Source organism: Lathyrus oleraceus, chromosome 1, assembly GCF_024323335.1.
Source record: "Lathyrus oleraceus cultivar Zhongwan6 chromosome 1, CAAS_Psat_ZW6_1.0, whole genome shotgun sequence".
NCBI lineage: Eukaryota > Viridiplantae > Streptophyta > Magnoliopsida > Fabales > Fabaceae > Lathyrus > Lathyrus oleraceus.
The window spans coordinates 311,415,062-311,439,088 of record NC_066579.1 but is presented as its reverse complement, the minus strand read 5'-3'; the positions used below and the strand labels follow the sequence as shown (position 1 = coordinate 311,439,088).

General features: G+C 31.1%; 2 protein-coding genes across 2 annotated transcripts; one reads left to right on the top strand and one right to left on the bottom strand.

The window, feature by feature from the left end:
* Positions 1-578: 578 nt before the first annotated feature.
* Positions 579-2,046, bottom strand: LOC127132664 (inactive protein RESTRICTED TEV MOVEMENT 2). The gene is made up of 2 exons (XM_051061627.1): positions 1,834-2,046; positions 579-1,047 (listed from the first exon to the last, which is right to left on the bottom strand). Exons 1-2 carry the CDS (start codon positions 1,943-1,945, stop codon positions 653-655), a joined length of 507 nt encoding a protein of 168 aa, XP_050917584.1. The 5' UTR covers positions 1,946-2,046; the 3' UTR covers positions 579-652.
* Positions 2,047-10,122: 8,076 nt separating this feature from the next.
* On the top strand, positions 10,123-14,236 carry LOC127104554 (uncharacterized). The gene is made up of 7 exons (XM_051041739.1): positions 10,123-10,198; positions 10,643-11,121; positions 13,126-13,347; positions 13,524-13,715; positions 13,842-13,920; positions 14,020-14,140; positions 14,230-14,236. The coding sequence occupies exons 1-7, from the start codon at positions 10,123-10,125 to the stop codon at positions 14,234-14,236; spliced, it is 1,176 nt and encodes a 391-aa protein (XP_050897696.1).
* Positions 14,237-24,027: the final 9,791 nt, after the last annotated feature.

The window sequence follows — 24,027 nt, the reverse complement described above, 5'->3', positions numbered from 1 at the left end:
ATTTGTCCTCTAAGACAAGTGTTCCCGAGCATTTGTCCTCTAAAGATAAGTTTTTTTAGAGACTTAAACCATATAACCCTACTATAAAAGTCTAACGAAGATATTATATTTAGGTAGACATTATTCTTACCCTAAAACAACTCACTTATGGACGTCAGTGACTTGAGCGTCATAATCAACGTATTTGCATGTCCCTCCCTTATGTTTGATTGAAGTAAAAAAGTATCTTCGTCTTTAACCAAATTCATTATCAGATCACCTTTCACGTAAGCTTGTAAAATCCAATATGAGAATAACTTTAATATGTGTAGATTTATTAATATATCTCACCTTTATTTATTTTTGATAAAATTCACTATAACAATGTTAAATTATTATTTTTTTACTTTTTTTTTAATATAATCAATTCCAATGAATGGCATGACAACCACATAAAAGAATTGAAGGACAGGAGATTAACTCCAAACCAGAACTTAAATGAAAGGACTTTTTTTATACTTTACTTTTCTTCAAAGATAGCATGTTAGAAGAATATGTAAAGCAAATTCACCTTGCTCACTTTCTCATTATCACCATAGTAAATAAAGCAAATATATATAGCTTATTTTCAAATTTTGCATGATCTTATTTGACTTATTGCATCATGTTCAAATTAAATATTCACATCATTAACCTTCTCAAATGCATCATAATGCTGTTTATTTTCTAACATTCTTGCCACATAAGTTCCTAGTGCAACCACTGCCACTATTCCAAGCACAATTTGAATGGTTATTCTTTTCCTCTTTTGCACCCCCCATAATGAATGTTTCTCTATGGTTGCAACATCTTTGGCATGTTGAGTTGCTTCACTTTTTGGCAACACAATAGAAAGAATTCCTTGAGAAAATTTTGCTTGAATCCCACTCACATCACAATCTTTTGAAACCCTAATTTCTTTATGGAAACGACTCCATTTCTTACTAGATGCACTTTGAGGTTTTTCTCCATAAATTTTTAGAACCCCTTTATTGTTGGTTTGAACCTTAAGTTGCTCTTTTTTGAAACCTTCATAGATTCAAGAAAAAAAATATCATCATACCATAATACTAATATTATTTATATGTTAAATGAATCAATGGTGCTTTTCTTTTTTGTTATTTTATTTTTCAATTTTAATTTCTAACATTTTTGTTATATACATATCAAGTTAGATAAGATTTTGAGGTTGATGTCCTTAAAATGTAATCAGTTATTCTAACATTAACAAAAACTCCAAGCCTTAAATTATTGTAAATTTTTTTATAGAATTAGTTAACCAAAACTCCAAGCCTTAAAGTTACAAGAAAAGTTTAAAAAAATTAATTCTAATATATTATTTACTTTTTTAAGGAAGATTATATAGTTAATTTCAAAATAGATAAAAGGACTAAAATTCTTTAAATTTTGTTTACGAAATTTGATAAGAGAGGAGAACTGTAGGTATAATAATAAAAAATAATAGCCCCCAACTTAAATAAAGAATTCTTTTTATAATACAAAATTTATTTAAAATAGAAAAATTCAAAAACTGTATCAGAGAGATATTTTAAAAAATTAAATAAATTTTTAAAATTCAATCTATATTATAAATAATATTATTAATATTAAAAAAATAATTAAAAAGTTATTTAAAATAAAATAAAATAGTTCTCTTTATTCTCTTCTCTAAAAATCTTATTCTATACTAGCCAACACAAGTAAAAGTCACAATATGATGCCTATGATTTTAGAGGATATAAATTATTATTTTTCAAATATAAATTGCATATGAAAATAAAATACTAACGAAAGTATATAGTCAAGGATCTATACCTTTCAAATCAACCTCAAGGATCTTTTGTCCTTCATTTGTTAGCCATTTACAATAAGGTTCAAAATCTTCATACAAACGTTTGCTACTATCTTCATTAGCCTTGGTTTCCATGGAAGATGATGGATGACTAGTGGCTTTTCTTTTCTTTTTAACCTTGAGATTTTTCAATTTCCAAAAGTTATGAAAATATGTATTGAATTGAATGGATAAAAGAATTGTGACTCAATCCTTTTATACAAATACAAGGTTATGTGGCAAGAATTTGTGATGAGGTTTTCATTCTTTAATTTTCTTTTGGTTAAGAATAATTCCTTTTTTGATTTGAATAGATCATTAAAGTGAGGTTTCTTGCTTCAATATTCTTATATTGCATGGTTGGATTATGGGTAACTTTAATTGATGGAAAACCTTTCCTATAATTTCCTTCCTCGTCTTAACATATAGTAGTATTTTTCAAGTCTTTTGATTTTTCATAAGCTAAATACCAAACACACTACATCCATAACATTACTACAATTCTTACCAATAGTTTGCACTAACTATATCAATGTTAGACTTGTTTGTTTAAGAATTGTATTTTATTTTTATATTATAGTTATGGTTGTGTATAATTTTTTTTGAAAAGGATTTTTATGCTCAATATAATATAATCATTTTGAGTTTTTTTTTATAATTTTTTTTAATAGAGGAGAGAGAAAAACATAATTTGTGCGCTTTTTAAACCTCATTAATAAAAAAATATTTTTGACAAAAAAATATTCATTAGTGTATATTGATTAAGAATAATACAAACTCTACTAAAAGTAAAAAGAGGAAACATCGGTAAAATTCACAACACCCAGATTAATATTAGAAAGCGATGCATTACATATATACATGACAATGTCTACAAATATGACAAAATTAAAATGTCTGAAATATTTGTTGGTATTGATTAAAAATATAAATGTCGAATATATTTCACACCGCTTAGTTTTTGTAAAGAAAGAAGGAGTCCAATGCTATATAATAAAATTTAGTTCTTAATTACATATTGTAATAGTAAAAAATACTTTAAGTTTGTATTTGATTTTTTTTCTTTTTCTCTAATACTCTTGCGTTAGAGTATTATGAGATTTAGTTAAATATTTATTTCAGAAGTGTGAGTGTATCGGAGGTTGTGGGAGTTTAAATTTTGTTTGATAAAAAATAAGATTATCTGAATTAATCGATGGAGAATTAAACATATAATAAATAGAAGACACTAGGAATTGATAACACAGTTCGATATAATTGTAACATATGTCTGGAGGATTGTAAATAGTGGAAAGGAAATTCACTAATTATAAGTAGGGTCGGATTTGGGCCCGTGCAACCTAACCCATTGCACATGGCCTCCAAAATAAGGGGCCTTATTTTAATAAAATACAATTTTTTTACTATATTTTCTTAAGGTTAATTTAAAAAGTGGAACAGGGACGACCTTGATTATAAGAAGTCAAACGCAACAGTCTCATTTGAACTTAGGCTCCCTATGAATCTAAAATTCTCTCAATTGCACTCAAACACTCTCCTAAATATTTAAAAGAATTAATATTTTAGACGTGACAAATTTCAGGAATACAGACCAAAACTCTATATCTCATAAGTAGCAATGAATGACAAATGACATAGTTGTACACAAGTAAAACACATTACAAAACTCGAAGTGTTAATCTCTCGGAATGTGAGAATTCTCTAATGTGTGTTTTTTCATAAGGGAAACCGATCTCTTTACATATAGATGACAATCCAACTAGAAAATCCAATAGAGTACAAACAAATCCAAAATATATCCAATATTTAGCAAATTAAATCTTTCTTTGAAAGCATATTCAATCTTCAACAAATAAAATCTTTCTTTGAAATCATATTCAATCTTCAACAAATTAAATCTTGATTTCAAAGCATATCCAATATTCAGCAAATTAAATCTTTCTTTGAAAACATATCCAACATTTAATAAATTAAATCTCTTCTGTTACTAATTAATTATTTTCCACAGTAAATATTTTCAAAACAAATAATGTAAATTCTGAATAAAAAATAAATCTTTCTAAAAATAATCACGCATAATTGGAGCACATAATTCTTTTTTACACAAAATCTTTCCAAAATTAAAGTACTAGTGGATGATCGAGCCAAGATGTCTCAATAACTTTTGAGATATCCCGCTTAACATTTTCCTTGATAAAAATAAGTCAATCCTTATGAAGTAACAAATTCCTCTTTGAATATTTTTAGGGGAAAAAAATATTGAACACGTCTAGCAAAGATAAAATCATGCACATGATACCAACAACATAATTCAGTACAAAAGTGTTTTTTCTCTCTGTATTTTCCTCAAAAGGGTCAATGGAAAGCAAACAAGAAATCAAAAGTCTACAAAATCATAACCATCAGACGAAGAACATATCCAACCAAACTAAGCAATTATTTTATCCACACAACAACGATCATCAAAACCAAAAAATAAATAAATAAAAGTGACAAGTATCAGAGGTACTATCAAAGGAAACTTCATTCATATTAGCATCATCATCTTCCTTTCCAAAGATGGATACATTCTTAGAATGATCCACAAGAGCTTCATCATTTTCATTACCAGGAATAATAGGTCGAGATAAAGAAGTTCTAGCAAATTGAGGAGCCAATATTTTGATAATCCCTTCACACATAATCTTTCTTGCAGTAGATGTGACAATGATCTATTATAGAACCTTTTCCTCATAAATCAAACCCTTGAGAACGTGGCTTCTCACAGGCCATGAAAATGGATAAACATCTAACATTTCTTCATCAAAACTCAAACCAATTTCATTAATAGAGGCAATAGTAAGGATCCAAATGTCAATAACATGTTTCCCAAAAAATAGATTGTAACCAGAATTTAACACATTTATAGCAGCACCAACCTCATCATCACAAGTAAGAATATGATTCTTTTGATTATTCAAAATAACACATATCAAAGAAGGGGAACCAATAGGAAACTTAACGAGATAAGACTCAAAATGTTTAATAAATTAATCAAATACAATTTCTCCAAAATCAAAGGTAGAACGAGTTCCTGCTTGGTATATAAGACCATAAAGACAAAAGGTGATACATGATCCATAAGAAGAAGGAGCCTAATTAGTCATTCCAATCTTTTACAATATATCATTCTTCACACTGAGGTTGGCATCTATCCGAATATATTTTGAAGGCCAGTACTCATGAACATTACATGTAATTTCTCAAGCTATGATATTTAAATAGGGAAGACGAACAATAGTTATCAGCCTTCCACGACCAAGACACTCGTTTATGATTTTAGATGAGAACACAAAGCAATGACCTCTAACATAGACCTTAATGTATTCTTTACTCCCAACATTATTAAATCCAATTGGTAGATTAACTATAAATTCTTTCACTAGCTTAGCATGACTAAGGAGCTTCATAATCTCACTACACTTATGTGCATCAACATAAAAATGAATTGATCCTAAAAATTGATCAATCATACATTTGCATATAGAAATATAATTGACTTGAACTTCTTCATCATGCATCATCATATAAACTAATACAAATTGACACTAAATTGAATTGCATTCAAAATAATAAAAAGAACGTCATTATCCATTCAATTATAAATTTATCTTACTTATAATTCAATTTACTTCTTCATTATTCATTACAAATCATCCTCAATTAATTCATTTATCTAATTACATCCAATTCCAAATTCAATTTAAGTGATCATCCAACATTACTCAATTAATAATTTATCACTCCATTTGTTTCCGTGATTTAGTTCATATACCAAAGCATTAGAGTTAACATGAATTTTAAGTAATGGAGTTTGAAATTTGAAGTTAAAAAGAAGAACAAGAAATAATAAGAGGAAAATTTATTCAAATTCAATTACCATTTACACAAGGAAGTACATAATTACATGAAAATGACAGCAAAGCAACATTGCACGGGGTACACAAACAACCCTTGGATCCTTTCCTCTCCATTCCACAAAATCAGGGGCCAAATCTCTCAATTTCCTTCCCAATAACGGCTCACATCCCTCACTTATCCTTATCCATTAAAAGTCCTCTAATCTCACACGAGTTTTGGATCATCTTCTCACAAAATATCGCACTCACACACTCACCTTAACCCTAATTCCTACACTATAAAGCCTAACTAATTCCAAAATGTTAAGGAGGCAGAAGGAGATACAAAGAAAAGTCTCAAATTTTGAAGTTCCTCCCTGCAAAATCAATCCTCATTTTGAACTGTGAGTTTCATCCTCCTAATGATGAAGCTCTATTTCACTTGATTAAGTCCATTGTAGTAGATTTAAACTCTATACACTCCAAGGTTTTAAATTGACGAATTGGTAAGGTCTCATATCGAGAGCTCTTAATTTGGTGAACTGGTAAGGTTTCAAATTGACGAATTGGAGAACGAACGTGAGATGGTAGAAACTGCGGGAATCAAAAGTTGATTCCCACAGACGGTGTCATTGTCCCGTATTTGAACCAAAAATAGATTAAGGATCGGTGATAGCGATGGGGTAGAGCTTTCGATACAATGGAGATGATACTAGTCTGCAAGGTTATCACTCCAATGCTCAAGTCAGTACGCGAGAGAAAAGAGTGAATTGAAATTGAATTTGAAACTGAGTACGTGAATTGACGTGCTCTCTATATATATTGAAGAGAAAATAACGACTTGCTATTTATTAGACTTGAATTATGGAGAGTCGTTGGATGTATTCAGAGTTTGAATCCTTTATACTTATTATATGCATGGTAGTTTTCATGTATTAAAAATATTCTAGAAGGGTTACAACTTCTGAAGAACGGTCGGTCGGGATTGATATAGTTCGTCTAGAATATATATATATATATATATATATATATATATATATATATATATATATATATATATATATATATATTAATTAATTAAAATTATTTTGAAATGGGCTTGGGCTGCCTATCAAATGGACATATTTGTGTTTTATTTTATTTTTATTAAATTTAACCTACCTATTTAAACTACTTTCAAATTTCTATCAAAATTTCAAAACATAAAACTACCCGTCTCCTCGGGTAAGAAGTGGAATTCATTTCTCAACTCATCTATTTCTTATTTCCTTCATTCTTGATTTTCTAACATTCATGACATAGCCTTACTCATCATTTTTAATTTTTAATGTTGTAAAACTTTTCTTTGAAACTAGGAACAAAGAAAGGTGCATTTTTTGTGTGTAGATCTACAAGCAAATAATCACAAAAAGTTATAAGAAGGTAAGTAAAAGAACTCAGAAATTATAAATAATGGTAAAATGATAAGTTGAAATGTTTCGTGTACGCTACTCATGTTGGTTGTTTTAAACGCCTTATATGTTTGAGAAAATTATTGATCTTACGATCTTAAAACTTTTTTTTGTTGTTGTTTATTATTATTTTTTAAAATCTCTTAGCATAAAATATTTTTTAACAAAGAAATTGCTTTCATCCATAAATCTCTTTAGCTTACATTTTGAAACTCTGTTTTATTTTAAAAACATGGGAAAAAAATATATCTGGCTATTTTTAATTTATTTCATAAAATTATTATTTCCTTTAATCTATTTATTTTGATACAATGCATTTATCTAATTTCTGAGTTTATTTGGTCAACGTGAATACATATGGCAAATAGAAATTTAATTATTATTATTATTATTATTATTATTATTATTATTATTATTATTATTATTTTGGTATTAATATCATTATTTTTTAGGATATTAATATGAATATTATTATATATTTTATTATGGTCGTGAATTTCTTTTAAATTAGTCAAACATGACTTTATATATATATATTAGTCAAACATGACTTTATATATATATTATTTCTTGATTAGTAATATAGCCTTTAAAATCAATTGGTTGTTTTTATTTTAATTTATAAAATTATTGTTTTCTTTGAAAAATGATTTTATATTGAAAATGTAAACATTTAAAAAACCTATTTTTATGCATATATTTATTACTTTTTTCTTATAAATGATATAGTATGGAAATATATATTTTTATGCATATATATTTAGTTATTGATATTGAAATAAATGATATAGTATCGAAATTATGTTCATGACTTTATTTTAAAAATGATTTAGTTAGATTAGTATCCGTTTGGTTTCTTATGATTTTATTCAGATATATTTTATATAATTTTCTGCGGTAGTGCATTGTTTCGGTAATTCTTGTACCCCGATTTCTTTTTTCTTTATTATGTTTTTTTTAAATGGTAAAAAATTCTTTTCTTTTGAATTATAGAACTAAAATTGCATGCTTTAAATATTAAAAAATATAAATTGTTTACAATAAACATTTTAGTTCGGTCAAAAGTCGATTAATTTGCTTACAGTTTCTATTTAAGTAAATATTAATTAAAATAGTTAATAATATTTATGAGAATATTTTAATGTATAGTTTATTATTATTATTATTATTATTATTATTATTATTATTATTATTTATATATTTTATTATTTAATAGTATACTGTATAAAGTTGTTGTATAATGATTTATTTTATTGCTAATTATTCCAAGTTATTAATTTTGGTATTGTTATAATATTTTTTGGGAGTAAATATATAATTTGTAAAGGTGTGTTTGCCTCGTGTATTTTTTTTTTATTTCGATTTCATATTATAATATAAGAGTTTTTAGTTCTCCACTTTGATTATACAAATTAGATGATATAGAATTGTGAAAAAGCAATTTTAATGTTTTTTTTTTCATTTTTTATTATTGACTAGTTATTTACAACTTTTATTTTATGGTTAGGTTAAGGACTTGCAAAAGCTATATAATGTTTCAAATGTCTAAAGGTGGTATGAAATTTGGGCAAATTAAGGTATATATAGTATGACACTTTATTTTTTTTATTTTTTATTTATTATTATTATTATTATTATTATTATTATTATTATTATTATTATTATTATTGTTATATGATAAAGTTTATTTGTTTTCTATGTGTTAGAATGTAATTCAAATTCAGATTTTGTTTCATTTAGAGTTAATTTGATTTTGCATTTAGATTATATTTAGCTTGGACTTGTGTATATAAGCAAAAACTTAGTTCGGTTTGTATAAGATCTTTGTAATCAATTCTGTTAGAAAGCTAGCTATAAATCAGTTATAGATTTTTCTCTCTCTTCCATCTTCATCTTCAATCTTGTGCACCAATAATTAGTATCTAGAGTCCTAGTTCAGATTCAGATTGGAAAACATGAGTATATGTGAGACATGTGTGATTGATTTTGTTTCTAAAATTTACAGTGAATTGAAGTTCAAAATGGAAACAAAATCACATTTCTTGATTATTAGGGATTGAGAAACACAAGTTTTAGTGAGATTTGAGTGATTTTGCACAAGAACGAAGATGAACAGTGGAAACAGTAGTCTGAACACAAAGCTTCCAATCTTTGTTGGAAAGAATTGAAATCGATGGATGATTCAGATAAGTGTGTTGTTTGCGCTCAAGATGTTATTGATTTCGTCAATGACGGTTATGCAACATATGCAACTAAAGCACAAAGAAACACATATAAAGAGATGAGGAAGAAAGATCATAAGGCTAAGCTATATATCCATTATTGTATGGATTTGAATGTGTCTGAGAAGATCGTTGATTCAACAACAACGAAGGTTGCATGGGACACACTAGTATGTGTCTATGGTGGTGATGCATCAGTGAAGAAGGTGAAGCTCCAGTCTCTATGAAAGTAGTATGATCATAAATGAGATGAAATCTTATGGAGATACTCTCTCTGAACAAGTAATCATTGAAAATATTCAGAGATCACTTACTCCTCAGTTTGATTACATTATTGTAGCAATTGAACACTCTAAGGACCTTAGCACCATGAGAATTAAAGAGTTGTATAGTAGTCTAGAGGCACAAGAGTTGTGTCTGACTGAGAGAAACTCTGAAAGAGTGGTAGAGCAGGCTCTGAAAGCATCTTTTGGTAAGAAGAATCAGAAGCAGTCTTGGTCAGAGGCCAAAAAGAGACATGATGGTTGTCAGAAGTTAGAAGCCTCCAACTTTGATGAGAAGAAACATCAGAATGGAAATTAGACATTTGATAAAAAGAAGGTTCAATGCTACTACTAAAATAAGTTTGGTCACTTTGCTGCAGACTGTTGGTCAAACAAAGAAAGGAAATCAGAAGAAGCAAACATAGCCAGAGGGGAGTCTGATGTGAACCTGTGATATTGATGGCTTATGAATCTGATAGTGGATATTTGGTAGATTGGTGGTATATGAAGATGACAAAGATGACAAAGATTAGATGTATTGATGATAAGTCTGAATGCTGAAGGAATGGGAAATGTCAAGGTCATAGTGAATAATGGAAAAACTGTTATGATTAAGGATGTTTGGTATGTAGGTCAGCTAATTGAGAAAGGTTTCTCCGTTACTATGAAGGAAAATATCTTGAAGTTGTATGATTTTGATCAGAAGTTGATTATGCAGTCTGAATAGGAAGGTAACAAAACATTCAAGTTGAATGTGGAAACAACTGAAACTAAATGCCTTAGTGCAGAAGGTGCTGAAGGAGAAGAAGCTCTTTCACACCTTGTGGGGAGAAGCTTTTGCCACTGCAACATATGTGCTCAATAAGTGTTCAACCAAGAAACTAAAGGAATTTTGTTCCTTTTGAGAAGTGGACTGGAGATAAGCAAAATGTGAGCCATCTGAAGGTGTTTGGTTTTATTTGTTATAAATGTGTACTAGATGCTAGAAGAAGGAATTTGGATAACAAAAGTAGAGTCATGTTGCTTGTATGGTGTCTCAATACAGGTGCTTATAAGATATATTGTCCTACCATTAACAAAGTTAAATTTAGAATAAATGTTATTGTGAAAGAAACACAAGTGTGGGAATGGAACAAGTCTCAATCTAACTCTAGTGCAGTGTTAACACTTGAGTTAACTTTTGGAGATATTTCAGACTTTGAAAGAGAATCTGCCTCTGAAGGAGATTCTGCCTCTGAGTCTAAAGATGAGTCAGAGTTTGAAGGTTACTCTGATGCTGAAGGAGATTCTGAAGGCGAACCTGACTCTGAAGGTGAATCTGATTCACATTTTGATGGTGATCCAGACTCCGGTGGTAATCATGCCTTTGAAGATGGTCATGCCTATGAAGGTGGCCCAACCTCTGAAGGTAGTCCAACATATGATATTATTGCATCATCTGAAGAAGATTTTGAACAAGTTCATGGACCATAAAGAATCAGAAGAATACCAAGAAGATTTGTAGAGGTTGACTTGTTGCAAGATACTAAGATAGTCTCTGAAGTAGAAGTCATTCAGTGTGCCATGTTGGTAGACTCTGAACCAGTCAGTACTAAAGAAGCTCTCAAGAAGAAAGTATGGCTGAAGGTCGTGAAAGAAGAACTTGAGGCTGTAGAAAGAAACAAGACTTGAGAGTTGACTGAGCTTCCAAAGAACAAGAAAATCATCAATGTGAGATGGGTTTACAAGTTGAAATTGAAGCTAGATGGATCAATTGGCAAACACAAAGCAAGGTTAGTAGCCAGAGGATTTCTATAGAAATCTGGATTAGATTACTTTGAGGTGTTTGCTCATGTAGCTAACACATGAAACAATTAGATTGGTGATTGTTATAGTTGCTAATAGAAATTTGCCTTTGATGCATTTAGATGTGAAATCTGCATTTCTGAATGGTACTTTACAAGAGGAAGTTTATGTGTCACAACCTCTTGGATTTGTAAAAAAGAATCAGGAATGGATGGTGTACAAGTTGCATAAAGCCTTGTATAGGCTGAAACCAGCTCCTATAGTCTAAAATTTGAAAATTGATTCATTTTTCAAGCATCAAGGATTCTAGTGTGTCTCTATGTTGATAACATATTACTAACAAAGAGTTGTTCAAATAAGATAGTTAAATTCAAGAATGTGATGATGAATGAGTTTGAGATGAAGATGGTATATTTTCTAGGGATGGAGATTTTGTACTCTGATAAAGGTATAATTTTTCATCAGTTAACGTATGCACTTGAGCTTCTGAAGAGATTTGAGCTAACAAATTGCAAGTTTGCAATCACACTTGATGAAACAAATCACAAGGGAGATTCTAATGTTGAAGATGTTGATGTAGATGCTACAATTTTAAGCAGTTGGTGGACTCCTTGAGATATATCTGCAATACCAAACCTGACATTTGCTATGCAGTTGGAATGTTGAGTAGGTTTATGAACAAATCAAGGTCGTCACATTACCAAGATGTTGTCAGGATACTGAGGTATATTAAAGGGACTCTGAAGTCTGGTTGTTCCCTTCTGATGTTGAATCTGATTTAGAGTTGATATTCTATTAAGAATCTGATTGGTGTGGAGACAGAGTTGACATAAGAAGTACTTCTGAATATTTCTTTAAGTATTTGGGAGGTCCCATTTCTTGGTGCTCCAAGAAATAACTAGTGGTTGCATTGTCAACCTGTGAAGCTGAGTACATTGCATGTGCTTTGTCTGCTTGCCAAGCTGTTTTGATTCTGAACTTGTTGCAGGATATGAAGATCAAGGTGAGCAAGCATGTGAAGTTGATGATTGACAACAAATCATCTATGGGCCTTACCAAGAATAATGCTGCATGGAAGAAGCAAACACATTGGCACGAATTCAATTTTTGTGAAACCAGATTCAGAATGGAGTACTTGAAGTTATTCATTGTAGCACTCAGAAGTAGATGACTGATGTTCTGACCAAAACAATCAAGACCGAACACTTTATTCATTTAATGAATGAAATTGGTGTTATTGATTTTAGTATTGAATGTGGATTAAATGATTGTGTTGGAATATAATCCAAATTCAGACTCATTTAGAGTTGGTTTTTCATTTAGATTACGTTTAGCTTGGACTTGTGTATATAGGCAAAAAATTAGTTCAATTTGTATAAGATCTTTGTAATCAATTCTGCTAGAAAGTTAATTACAATTCAATTATAAATTTCTCTCTCTCTTCCATCTTCATCTTCTTTATCTTCTTCCTTGTGCACCAACACTATGTACTTGTTTGAATCTTTCTTTTTGGTATTATACATCTATTTAGTTAAATCTTAAGTTTCATTATATTATCACATGAATCAACTAGTTTTGAAATTCAGGGTATAGGGCATAAAGTCAGGGTATACGTTGGTGTATGTAAGTATGACTTCTTTGTTTGCTAATATAGTTTTTTAAATTTATAATTCTTAGGTTAAACCTTACATCTGGCTGGAAACTATGGACGGGTCTATCCAACGAGTAGATGTATCAATTATCACATACAGCCCCATAATTTACGATGAAGTTGTTGTAAATCACAAAGGGACTTCAAGAGATTGTGCAATATCTCTTCCAGACTGTGTCACTACTAAAATATTAGGTCACATACTTGATTATTTTCAATTCATCCATATAAAGGGGTGTCCTAATAAGGTATGCAATAAACTCTTGTGTGATATATTATTATACATACTTCTTTAAATATGTGTCTAATTCAGTCGTTAAGTGTTGAAAATTTAAATTTTGATATCGATATCATTAAGTTGTTTTATTAATTTGTTTATGATTATTTAACTTCAAGTCTAATTTTTTTATTGCTACTATTGTAGGAGCGTACAAGTTTTGATGAGATAATGGCTCATGCTGATAAAATGACATTACGTGACTTGGAAATTGCTGCTGAGAAACTTCAATTTAAGCATTTGCTCTACCTGACTCGTAAATCACTTGCTGGACATTTTAAAGGAAAAACTCATGATGATATTCGTGAAACATTATATATACAAGATTATCTCACTAAGGTGCATGATGATAGAGAAAATCTAAATGTTGGTTCTTAAATATTTAAATTTCATATAATATTTTATATGAAAAGGTTCTTATTACTCTTTATTTCAAATCTAACAAAATAGTTTCATGTGTTTCAGGATGATGAGTTTGGGGAGAAACTTTATGAGGAACCTTCTATTGATGATATACTTTCATTTATTAATGACACAAGTGAAGGTATGTTATGTTTTCAACCCTTACCATTTTGCATGTTAACTTTAATCATAATATTTGTAGTATTATCATATTGAGAATATATGTATAATGATTTGATAGAGAAAGGAATGAGTAAGAAGAATAAAAAGAAGAAGAATAAGAGGAGGAAGAAAGATAAATCAAAAGTTCCCTCAAAAAATATGAATCAAAATTCTGATAAGGTTAGAATCTACCATTTATTGTTTTCATATATACATATTTTCTTAAATTATTATTTGTTTTAAAAATATTATGTTTCTCGCAATTTAATATATTTTGAATATGTTTTAGAATTTAAAATTATTCAATGTATATTTTATAACGACAATTTTGACAAGGATTTACAGGTTTCTTCAAGCAATCCTTCACAGATGCAAGATACTCATAATACTAATTTATCACTAAATACTGAATTTATGGAAGATGATTTTATTGATGACTTTGATCCTATATTAAAAGAGAGTATCGACAGGTTAGATATATATTAATATTTTATTTATAAAAAAAAACTACAAACTTTATTAAAATCCGATATTTTTACATCCTTATTACATGCACTTATTGTTTTTCTCTTTTTAATATTTTATAATAACAAAATATGTTTTTGTTTATGTAGAGAGGTGGAAGAGTTTGCGAGAAGATTAAATTTAGATTGGCATGAAAGATTGAAAATTATATGAACATAAAGTGTTCAATTCATTATGTTTTTATTGTATGACTATTGTGTGAGTGTTATGTTTTATCACATAAGGTTAGAATGAAAAATATTTGGAGTTTGGTTTCTTTAAGCAAGAGGGAAAAAGAAAATATAAACTAAAATAAGAAATTTGAAGGGAAAAGGAGTAGAAATACACTATTGTAATTTAAGTATGATCAAATAATTTTTATTGATTGTATTTTTTTGGCAAGACTAGGTTAATCCATGTTTGGAAAATAAATCGGTTGATATACCGAAACATTATATAAATTTGTTGTTCTTCTCTATTTCTCTTAGCAAGAGTTATATTTTGATAAATAAACTTTTTTTTAAATCATACTCTAAATATTATGTGTTTCTCTTTTCTCACGAGTTTCATTTTAAAAACATTAAAATTTTATCCTTTAGTGTTTTCTTTATACATTAGTCAAAATCAATTTAAATTTGTATTTGACTTTTTTTTCTCTTTTCTCGTGTATTCTTGTATTAGAGTATTGTGAAAGATAAATAAATATTTTTCATGAAGAGTATGAGTATATCAAAGTATTTGGATAATTGAGTATACTTTATGTGTTGTAATAATTTCTGCATAATATTATTCACTTGTTGTCATTAGACAATGATTACGATTTTTTCTTCTGATTGAAAAACATTATATTTTTTGTATTTGTTATTGGTTTTTTTATTTTATCTATGTTGATTTTTTCTAATAAAAAATCAATCTATGGTGACCTAATTTTATATATATATATATATATATATATATATATATATATATATATATATATATATATATATATATATATATATATATATATATATATATATATATATATATATATATATAAAGGAAATTATATTTGAAGAAACTAATGAGATTAGATAATAAAAGAATTCTTATACCATTTAAATCAAGTTATTTAATCACTGAGAGTCTTCAAAAAATTGTACAATATCTGCCACATCTAGCATGTCTCTTCAAATGCCATTTTTTATTTTCATTAGTGAAATCATTTTTAACCCTAACATTCATCGTTGAGAAACGAAACAACCATTTTTCAACCAACGTCAGATAACATGTTTATTTTGTTGTTGTTCATGGTTATATGTTGACCAATTATATGTTTATGGATGTTGTTGTTCATGGTTGTTGTTGTTCTTGGTTACTTATTGTTCTTGAATGTTTTTGTTCATGTTTATTTTGAATGTTTTTTGTTGTTGTTGTTGTTCTTGAATGTTTATGTTGTTCATGGTTTACATGTCCATAAAAACAAATATGCCCATATATTGTTGTTGTATCCATGGTTGTATGTTGACCAATTGTATGAAAAGAGTTCCACATCTTAGCATCTATATCTAAACAAATTGGATGGTTTGAGGTTCCAAAATCTATATAGACATGTTTGCTTGCTTAGGATCCCTAATATTGTTGTTGTTGTTTTTGTTGTTGTTGTTGTTGTTGTTGTTATTGTTGTTGTTATTGTTGTTGTTGTCATTTGTTGAACGTGTATTAGACATATTTGTATTCATGGTTATATGTGGATCAAATTATTTTCTTCTTTTTGGTTTACATGTCCATAAAAACAAATATGTCCATATGTATAAAAAAAGTTTGTTATTTATGTTTTTTTTTGTTCTTGAATGTTATGTTGTTGTTGAATGTGTATGATCACATCTGTTTGATTAAGAGATTGAATTAATATTTTATTGTTATTTTTTAAGATAGATGAAATCTTCTTCATCTAGTAGCGACGAAACTTATACAAATGAAACTTGTACAAATGATTCTCAAACTATACATGGAAAATAGAAAAGAAAACAAAGAGGTGTCACAATGATGGCTAAATTAACAAAAATCTACAACTCGAGTAACGAATGACCTATCAAGTTTAATGACGTATATTCGATATTTGATGGTCCTTATTCTTCGCTTTTTAAGGGTTATGTTGCGTTCATTGGACGTAGCAAAGTCAGTATATTGATAAATGATTAGAAAGAAGCACCATAGGATGTGAAAGAGAGGATATGGAAAAACATATTGGTACTAATTTTAATTTTCATCGATTCGATATTACTTTCTATAATTACTAATACATACTTATTGATGTAGTTGTAGTTGACGTTTGAGTTTTCCGAAGATGATAAGTTTAAAAAAAGTGGATCACTTATGATGGCATGTGTTGGAGGGGCTTTAGTCATGACTCACGCGTGACTACATTAGGGATCCTAAGCCTAATTTTGAGCATCTCTGGTTGAGATATAATTTTCTTGACAAAAAAGTTTGGAAAGAGTTTGTGAAGTCTCGTAGTTCAGAGGATTTACTAGTTAGTACTAATTTTATATTATGATAATTTTATGTTTATGCTTTATAAATACAACCATGCAAGTTAATAATTTTTCTATGTTTATAACAAGTTAAAAGTAATCCAAGAAAGTTGAACAAGGGAAAAAACAAATACACTCATATATTGTCTCGTAGGGGCTACAAGAAACTTGAGAAAACAATTATTAATGAAACAAAGACAACAAATGGAAGATGAGGACTCCATGAGTCGTGATCGCAACTCATCTCCACCCTCACGACATGTGAAGTGGAAGAGGGATAGAAAAAGACCAAGTGGAGAGTACACTTCAGATGTCTCATGAGTAGTCTAGGATTTGTTGTGCGTATGTTATATGTTATTTAAATCGCTTTGGTAATTAACAATATATATTATCATGTTGTGTAAGATTTATTGGCAGTGTTGGCCCGTGAAGATTCTTTTGTTCCAGAACCACAACATGATATATTAATATAAGAAATCGGAACAAAGGATCATGATGGGCGTGTCCGTGGTGTTAGAGATAACATCGGCCTGGGATTATTCTATGGTACACCCAGAAAAGAACTGGGAAGACGCAAAAATAAATGATTGAAGAGTTTAAGAAGAAGTTGGAAAGATAAGAAATAATTTGAAGATACGTTAGCAAATGAGCGGGAAAATCGAAGTAAAGATGTGGAAGAAATGAAAGAGTTATATGCGGTATGTGAGAATACTGTGATATCTGAAATGTATGATATATATATATATATATATATATATATATATATATATATATATTGTGTTGATTCAGTTTTATGTTCCTATTATTTTTATGATGTAGATAATCAGTGGAACCGCCCAACAATCTATACATGAAGATGATGATGATAATTGCCTGAAATAACTGTTGGTGCATGCACAAAAGTAAGTTATTCAGCCGTTCCCACCGATAATGAGATTCATAATGAGTTATTGGCTCCTTTTGAAGAATCAATAACCAAATTTTTATTTCACGTTAGAGATAAGAAAGATCTAATTTCTTTTGATCTAAAACTTGATCGAGAGTTAGAATATTTCTATGTTGATCCTAATGATATGAAGGATATGGTCATTGAAAAATAGTGGATGGACGTAGGGATACTTTAGGTTTGGTGCACGTAAGTATAGAATTGAATATCTCATTATGGTACATTCACCATTTTGTATAGAACTAATTCCTCACTTATTTTTGAATTTTATTTAACTATTTAGGTACATTCACCGTTATCATACCCCAATTTTGTCCTCCCCATTCATTCTAAATTCATTTTCATTATATACATCACATTTTTAAGTTGAATCATTTGAGCCAATAAAGGTTAATGATAAAAACTTGTGCATTTTGAGTACACGGTCCACTTGATCACTTTAATCCCATCTCTTCATTACATTTTTTAGTTTGGTCATTTAGAAGTCCATGTTTCAAAATAAATAAGAGCCCATTTATTTTATTTACTATTATCCTTTGCATTTTCTTATATTATCATCATTTTATTTTATCATAAACCATATTAATAAGTCATTTGAGTCGTGTGGCTCGTGTCCATTTTAATTTATATTTCATCATTTACACCATCCCATAACCACGTTCGTTAATGCAACCTTATCATTATCATATAACAAAACAAAATTAAGTTCAAAATTCCAAGTCCATTTCACATTATATACGCATAAGCACTGTCATACCCCGATTTTGGTCCTAAATCTTTTATGTTTGTTTGGCATGCTTGGCTTAACCTTACTTTGGTTTTATATGAGGATTGTTTTTTTGATCCAAAGTCATGGTGTTGTGATTATGGATACATCTATGGTCTGGGTCATCTGCCAGTCGAGTTATTGGTTCATGGATACTATGCCAAAACCCTAACCTTATGGTCTCATTTCATGGTTTTGTTCATACACATTATCAGCCGAGTTATTTTTTCTTTTCAAAAGTCAAACATTAAAGTCATGACTAAACCAATTTTGAAAACCAACTTCAAACCATTTTGTTAATCCATTTCGATTTATTTCATGTCATTGTAAACCATTACATTTGATTTCATACAAGAAAATACAAAATTTGGCATTTTTGACCAACTGTTGACTTTGGTCAACAGTTGACTTTTTGGTCAACTTTGACCAAAGTCAACCCAAATCCATTAAACCTCAATTCCATCATAACCATTGATTCATTATCCATTTACACAAGAAAATACAAAAAAATGCATTTTTGACCAATTGTTGACTTTGGTCAACAGTTGACTTTTTGGTCAACCTTGACCAAAGTCAACGCAACCTCTTTGCATCCTAAAATCCTAAGTCTTCCATCATGACCCTAATCCTCATTCCATGCTTCATGTCCATGTTGGACTTGATTTTACCTTGTGGATTTGGTTTCTTCACTTTAATGCCAACTTGGTCATGCCTTAAACTTTGGAGTTTCTTGCCTCCTACTGCATTTGCCTTGCTGCACCAACTGTTGTAATACCCAACCTGCACAAACAAAGTCCCAGCAATCAGACCGCATTTCACAAGGGATGTCTGAATATTTTAAGTTAATTTTTTCTTTAAGTGATCCCCTGGATAATCTCCTCACCTGTATTGGTCTCTTGTACAAACATGTTGAACCAATTTACTTAGATGTATGGATAGCAGTGGCGCAAGGTCTGAATTACCGTGTCTCTGATGCAAACTGCATGTCACTAAAGGAACCCTCATCATTAGCTAGTTACAACAGGTTGTATCCAAGGTGAAAAGATAGAAACATAATGCAGAATACCTGTTAAACTAGACCTTACATCATGGTTTAGGTCCAAGCCCCTGTCAAATTTCTGCTTTCAAAACTTAATAAAATTAAATGTGAAAGAATGCAAGATAGCTTAGAGAGTCTCACCACAGGTATCATGGACCAGTTCAAAGAAGTTGTTACCTGTATTGAATGCTCTGCAGCTACACTTTATCAGATCGGTGTGTAAGGGCATTAAGGAGAATTTTTTATCTTTTTGATTTCAACCTGGATGGCATCTTCACTGATCGTGATTTATATGAGTATCAGACTAGGTCCTTTGGTGCAGAACTGCTGCAGTCTGAAATAGATCAAATCACTACAATTTTTCCAAAAAAAACAATACCACTGAATCAACCTTTATGTTACTAATCACTTCTACCATTCATTCAATTTCATCTACAAAATAAACACCACAAACCTTGGCCTAAATTAATGCAGCAAACAACAGAGTCATACCTGCATAGGCGATGGCAATGCTAACACGCTTAAACCACCTGGATGACCAACCTTTAGCCAAGTATCCATGCTAGCCCTGTTGCAACAACCCAGCCCAATCCTGCAGCACACAATGATCATCAGGATGCTATGCAGGACAAGTATAGATCAAGGTCATTCCATTGGTTACACCAAGCTAAAACAGCAATGGCACGTTAAAGCATAGCGCAAAAAATGGTAGATTATAACCATACAAGTAGAAGTTGATCTTGTTGTTCCCAAGCTTCGAATTCTGGTGAGATATGATTGTCGGTCGCGCTTTCAATTGAAGTAAGTCTCACCAGAATATGAGAGTTTAGAAGAAATGAATGAAGTTTGTGAGCTCTGATCACAGGCTCTACCTGTTGACACCAGAACAGGAAACCAGTTCACTGGTTGCAAGATAAACCATAGTCAAGTAGAGACATTGTTGTCGTGCGCATAGCCATGACCAACAATAGTAGACAATTCCATGATGAACGAACCTGCCAAGATGGAATTACAAGTCAGAATGCCAATAGCCATCAAAAGTTACAGTAAATGGAGCATGAATTGAATGATACATGGTTCAGTTCCATAAAGCAAAAAAAAACCTGCTGCAAAATCTTGCCACAATAGAATCACAAACAGCTTACCAAAACACCCTGCCATGGACACTTCCTTATAAGTCCCTGCTCACTTCAAGCAACCGCAGTTGATGCCAATTCAACATACCACTCACTCTTCTTCTTGAGAAAGCCCTGTAGAAAGTCAAAACATTGGTGAAAGCTAAATATGTTCTGCTACAAAAGTGTAGAAACTCATTAGAATTCAAAAGAATTGATTCATTTATGTGGCTCACCTCAAGCCAAACAAAATCCCAAAAAACCTGTTGAACCATGTTTGTTACCTTGCAACTCAACCTACATGTAACTGTTTGCAGCCAGTCTATGCATTAAAACCATTAACAATCACTCTTCAAAATATCCATTATCCCAAGTCAAACCAAGCTCACCATTTTTTACTGCGGTAAAAAGGGACACATTAATCAGTCAATTTGCAAAACCTAAAGTGCAAAACCATTAACCAACAGTCAGAGGGCAAAGTCCCAAAAACATCCCAAATTGGTATGAGGTCAAAGCAGAGAAGAAAGTTTGTGAAGGATACCTTTTCTTGAATCTAACATGGATAGGGTAATTCTGTGTCTGAGCATCCAAAGTGCTTTGCAGAAACACTCCTTTTGAACAGCAAAGACCCCATTGGAAACCCTAATTCACAGAATATAAAAGGAGAATGAATCAGTAAACAACGGGAACCTAGAGGCGGAAAAGAGACCAAAGAAAACCCTAATCCAAGAAGAGGAAAGCAACAGAGACCTAGAGGCGAAAAATCTGAGGAAGAAAAAACCCAAAACCCCAGAACCGTTTACCTGGAGGCCGGCGTCTATACGCCCTTCACCGCCACCACCACGACACTTTGTAAGTACTTTTCCTTCTTTCCTTTTATCCATCTCATGTGCTTATTGATGAAATGTTGTGAGAGTTGGGAGGGATTGATTCGCTGAGCTTAAGGTCGAGTGCGAGAGAGATTCGTTGAGAAATTGAAAGAAGCGTGAGGTGAGGAATGTTTGAATGATGGAGATTGAGAGATGAAGGTTGAGTTTGTGAGGTGGGAGGGAAGAAGACGAGTCTCTGTTTTCTTTTGTTTTCATTTCTTTGTTTTCATTTCTTTTTTTTTTAATTTAATTTTTTAATCAAATTTGTTTTGTTTAACAGAGATAAAAGATAATAATAAACAAAAACGTAAAAAAGGTTTTATATGTTAGTTTTGTTCTTAATCTTTTTTTATTTATTTATTTTTTCATTCCGGTTTATATATTTAAGGTAGTACTTCAGTAGCATATAACCCTGAGTGGTCTGGTGGAGAAGGGCAGTGTGTATGTTCTTAGGTGGGGAGGGTTTAATACTCATGAGTGGCTTTTTTTGGCATTTTATTTTTCTTTTAGCATTTTTTATTCTTTTAGTATTTTGTTAATATCTTTTTTTTTATGTCTATTATAATTTCATTTGTTAGTAAATGCATAGTTCAAAAACCATTTTTTCAAACTATAAAAATCATACTTTTCTCGATTTAATATCGAGCCCTTTTTTTTTACACCCTTGTAAGTCGATTGCTTTTTAAGCATCGCCATCAACCTCACATAGCTTACTCTTGGGCTTTCTTACAATGAGCCGGTTCCCTTACACTTACACGTTGTTTAATGCTCATTTATTTCATTCTTTGAGTATTTAATTCGATTATATATTTGTTTATACCTTACTTGTTTGATTAACTGTGGCCTACTTGTATGGTGTATGAGGCATATATTTATATTGTTTGATTGCCATGACAACCCCCATTCATAACAGATGTATCCCTCTCCCATGAAATGTATAATATTCTTTCATTCTTTATTCATCTGTTAATACAAGAAATAAAATGAACACCCGATAACCATTTCAAAACAAGACCAAAACCTCGATCCAACGTCGAGTAATCATTTTTCAAAACCTAACAGAACCAGCACGTATTCATCCACCCTTTTGTAAGTCGATTGCTTTATGCATCGCCATCAACCTTGTAAGTCGACTGCTTTATGCATCGCCATCAACCTTGTAAGTCGACTGCTTTATGCATCGCCATCAACCTTGTAAGTCGATTGCTTCATGCATCGCCATCTACCCTTATCTCTAACACTTCTCCTTGCTCCACTCGTCAACTCTTGTTCCGATTAGGCAGCACCCATTAGATAGAACCCTTTGTATGATAACATAGATACTAACCCTTTGTATGATAACATAGGTAGAATTCCCATATTCTTTGCATGCTAACATTAGGTAGATATTCCCATTTGTAAATCCTAACACTTAAGTACACATTGCATGACAACTCTAGGGCAGAGCTTCCCCCACTTCTAGACCTTTCCGAGCGTCTCCGATCTTGTGGCATGTAGTCCGTTCTATTGCAAAGAGGTAACTGCCTAAGACTCGATTCAGCGAGCTGCGACACCTACTGCTAGGATGTGAACACATTGCCCACTCTCTTTTGACACAACTGGTGTCCTCCTTTTCTAAGTCCATATTCAGATGGCAACCCCTATGTAGGGGAACTACGTCGCCCTGATTCTCATACCAGATGAGGTACGTAGGCAGGAGACCGTGCGAGGTCTCTCCGGGCGCCCTTTTTCTTTTTCAACCTTTGTGTCTCAACCCCCTTGTGTGTGTTGTTGTGTGCTCGGAAGTTGATGTAAGTCCATCGAGTGGCATTCGGGTTCCAGTGTGAGTTTGTTTGGTTCGGATGCTGATGTAAGTCCAGTGATTGGCATTCGGGCTCCACGTTTGCCTCTTTGTTTGTTTTTGGTTCGGATGCTGATGTAAGTCCAGTGATTGGCAGTCAGGCTCCACGTTTGCCTGTGTTTGTTTGTGTGCGTGTTAGCCGAACTACGGTAACTCTGATTCTCATGTTCAGATGAGATACGTAGGCACAAGATGCGATGTCTTGCCGAGTTTGACTAACGACTAACAACTAATCCTTGTTTTCTTTCGCCCTCGTTGCGATCCTTTCTCTCGCCCTCGTTGCGATCAAGACTTTCCTTTTCTCTTGCCCTAATTGCAATCGAGACCTTCATTCCCGTAGTTAGTTGAACTACGTTTTGCTCTGATTCTCATTCCCGATGAGATACGTAGGCATAAGACGCGATGTCTTAGCGAGCACACTTATCCTTAACCCTTAGGTAGCCGAGCTACGAAGACTCTGATTCTCATAATCAGATGAGATACGTATGCAGT

Bases quoted from the DNA above. Each gene is read 5' to 3' on its own strand.
- LOC127132664 (XM_051061627.1), bottom strand. From the start codon at position 1,945: ATGGAAACCAAGGCTAATGAAGATAGTAGCAAACGTTTGTATGAAGAT. The intron at 1,048-1,833 runs GTATAGATCCTT...GAATCTATGAAG, and splicing joins CCTTGAGGTTGATTTGAAAG to GTTTCAAAAAAGAGCAACTT.
- LOC127104554 (XM_051041739.1), top strand. From the start codon at position 10,123: ATGGCTTATGAATCTGATAGTGGATATTTGGTAGATTGGTGGTATATG. The intron at 10,199-10,642 runs GTATTGATGATA...AATGTGTACTAG, and splicing joins AAAGATGACAAAGATTAGAT to ATGCTAGAAGAAGGAATTTG. The intron at 13,921-14,019 runs GTATGTTATGTT...ATGATTTGATAG, and splicing joins TATTAATGACACAAGTGAAG to AGAAAGGAATGAGTAAGAAG.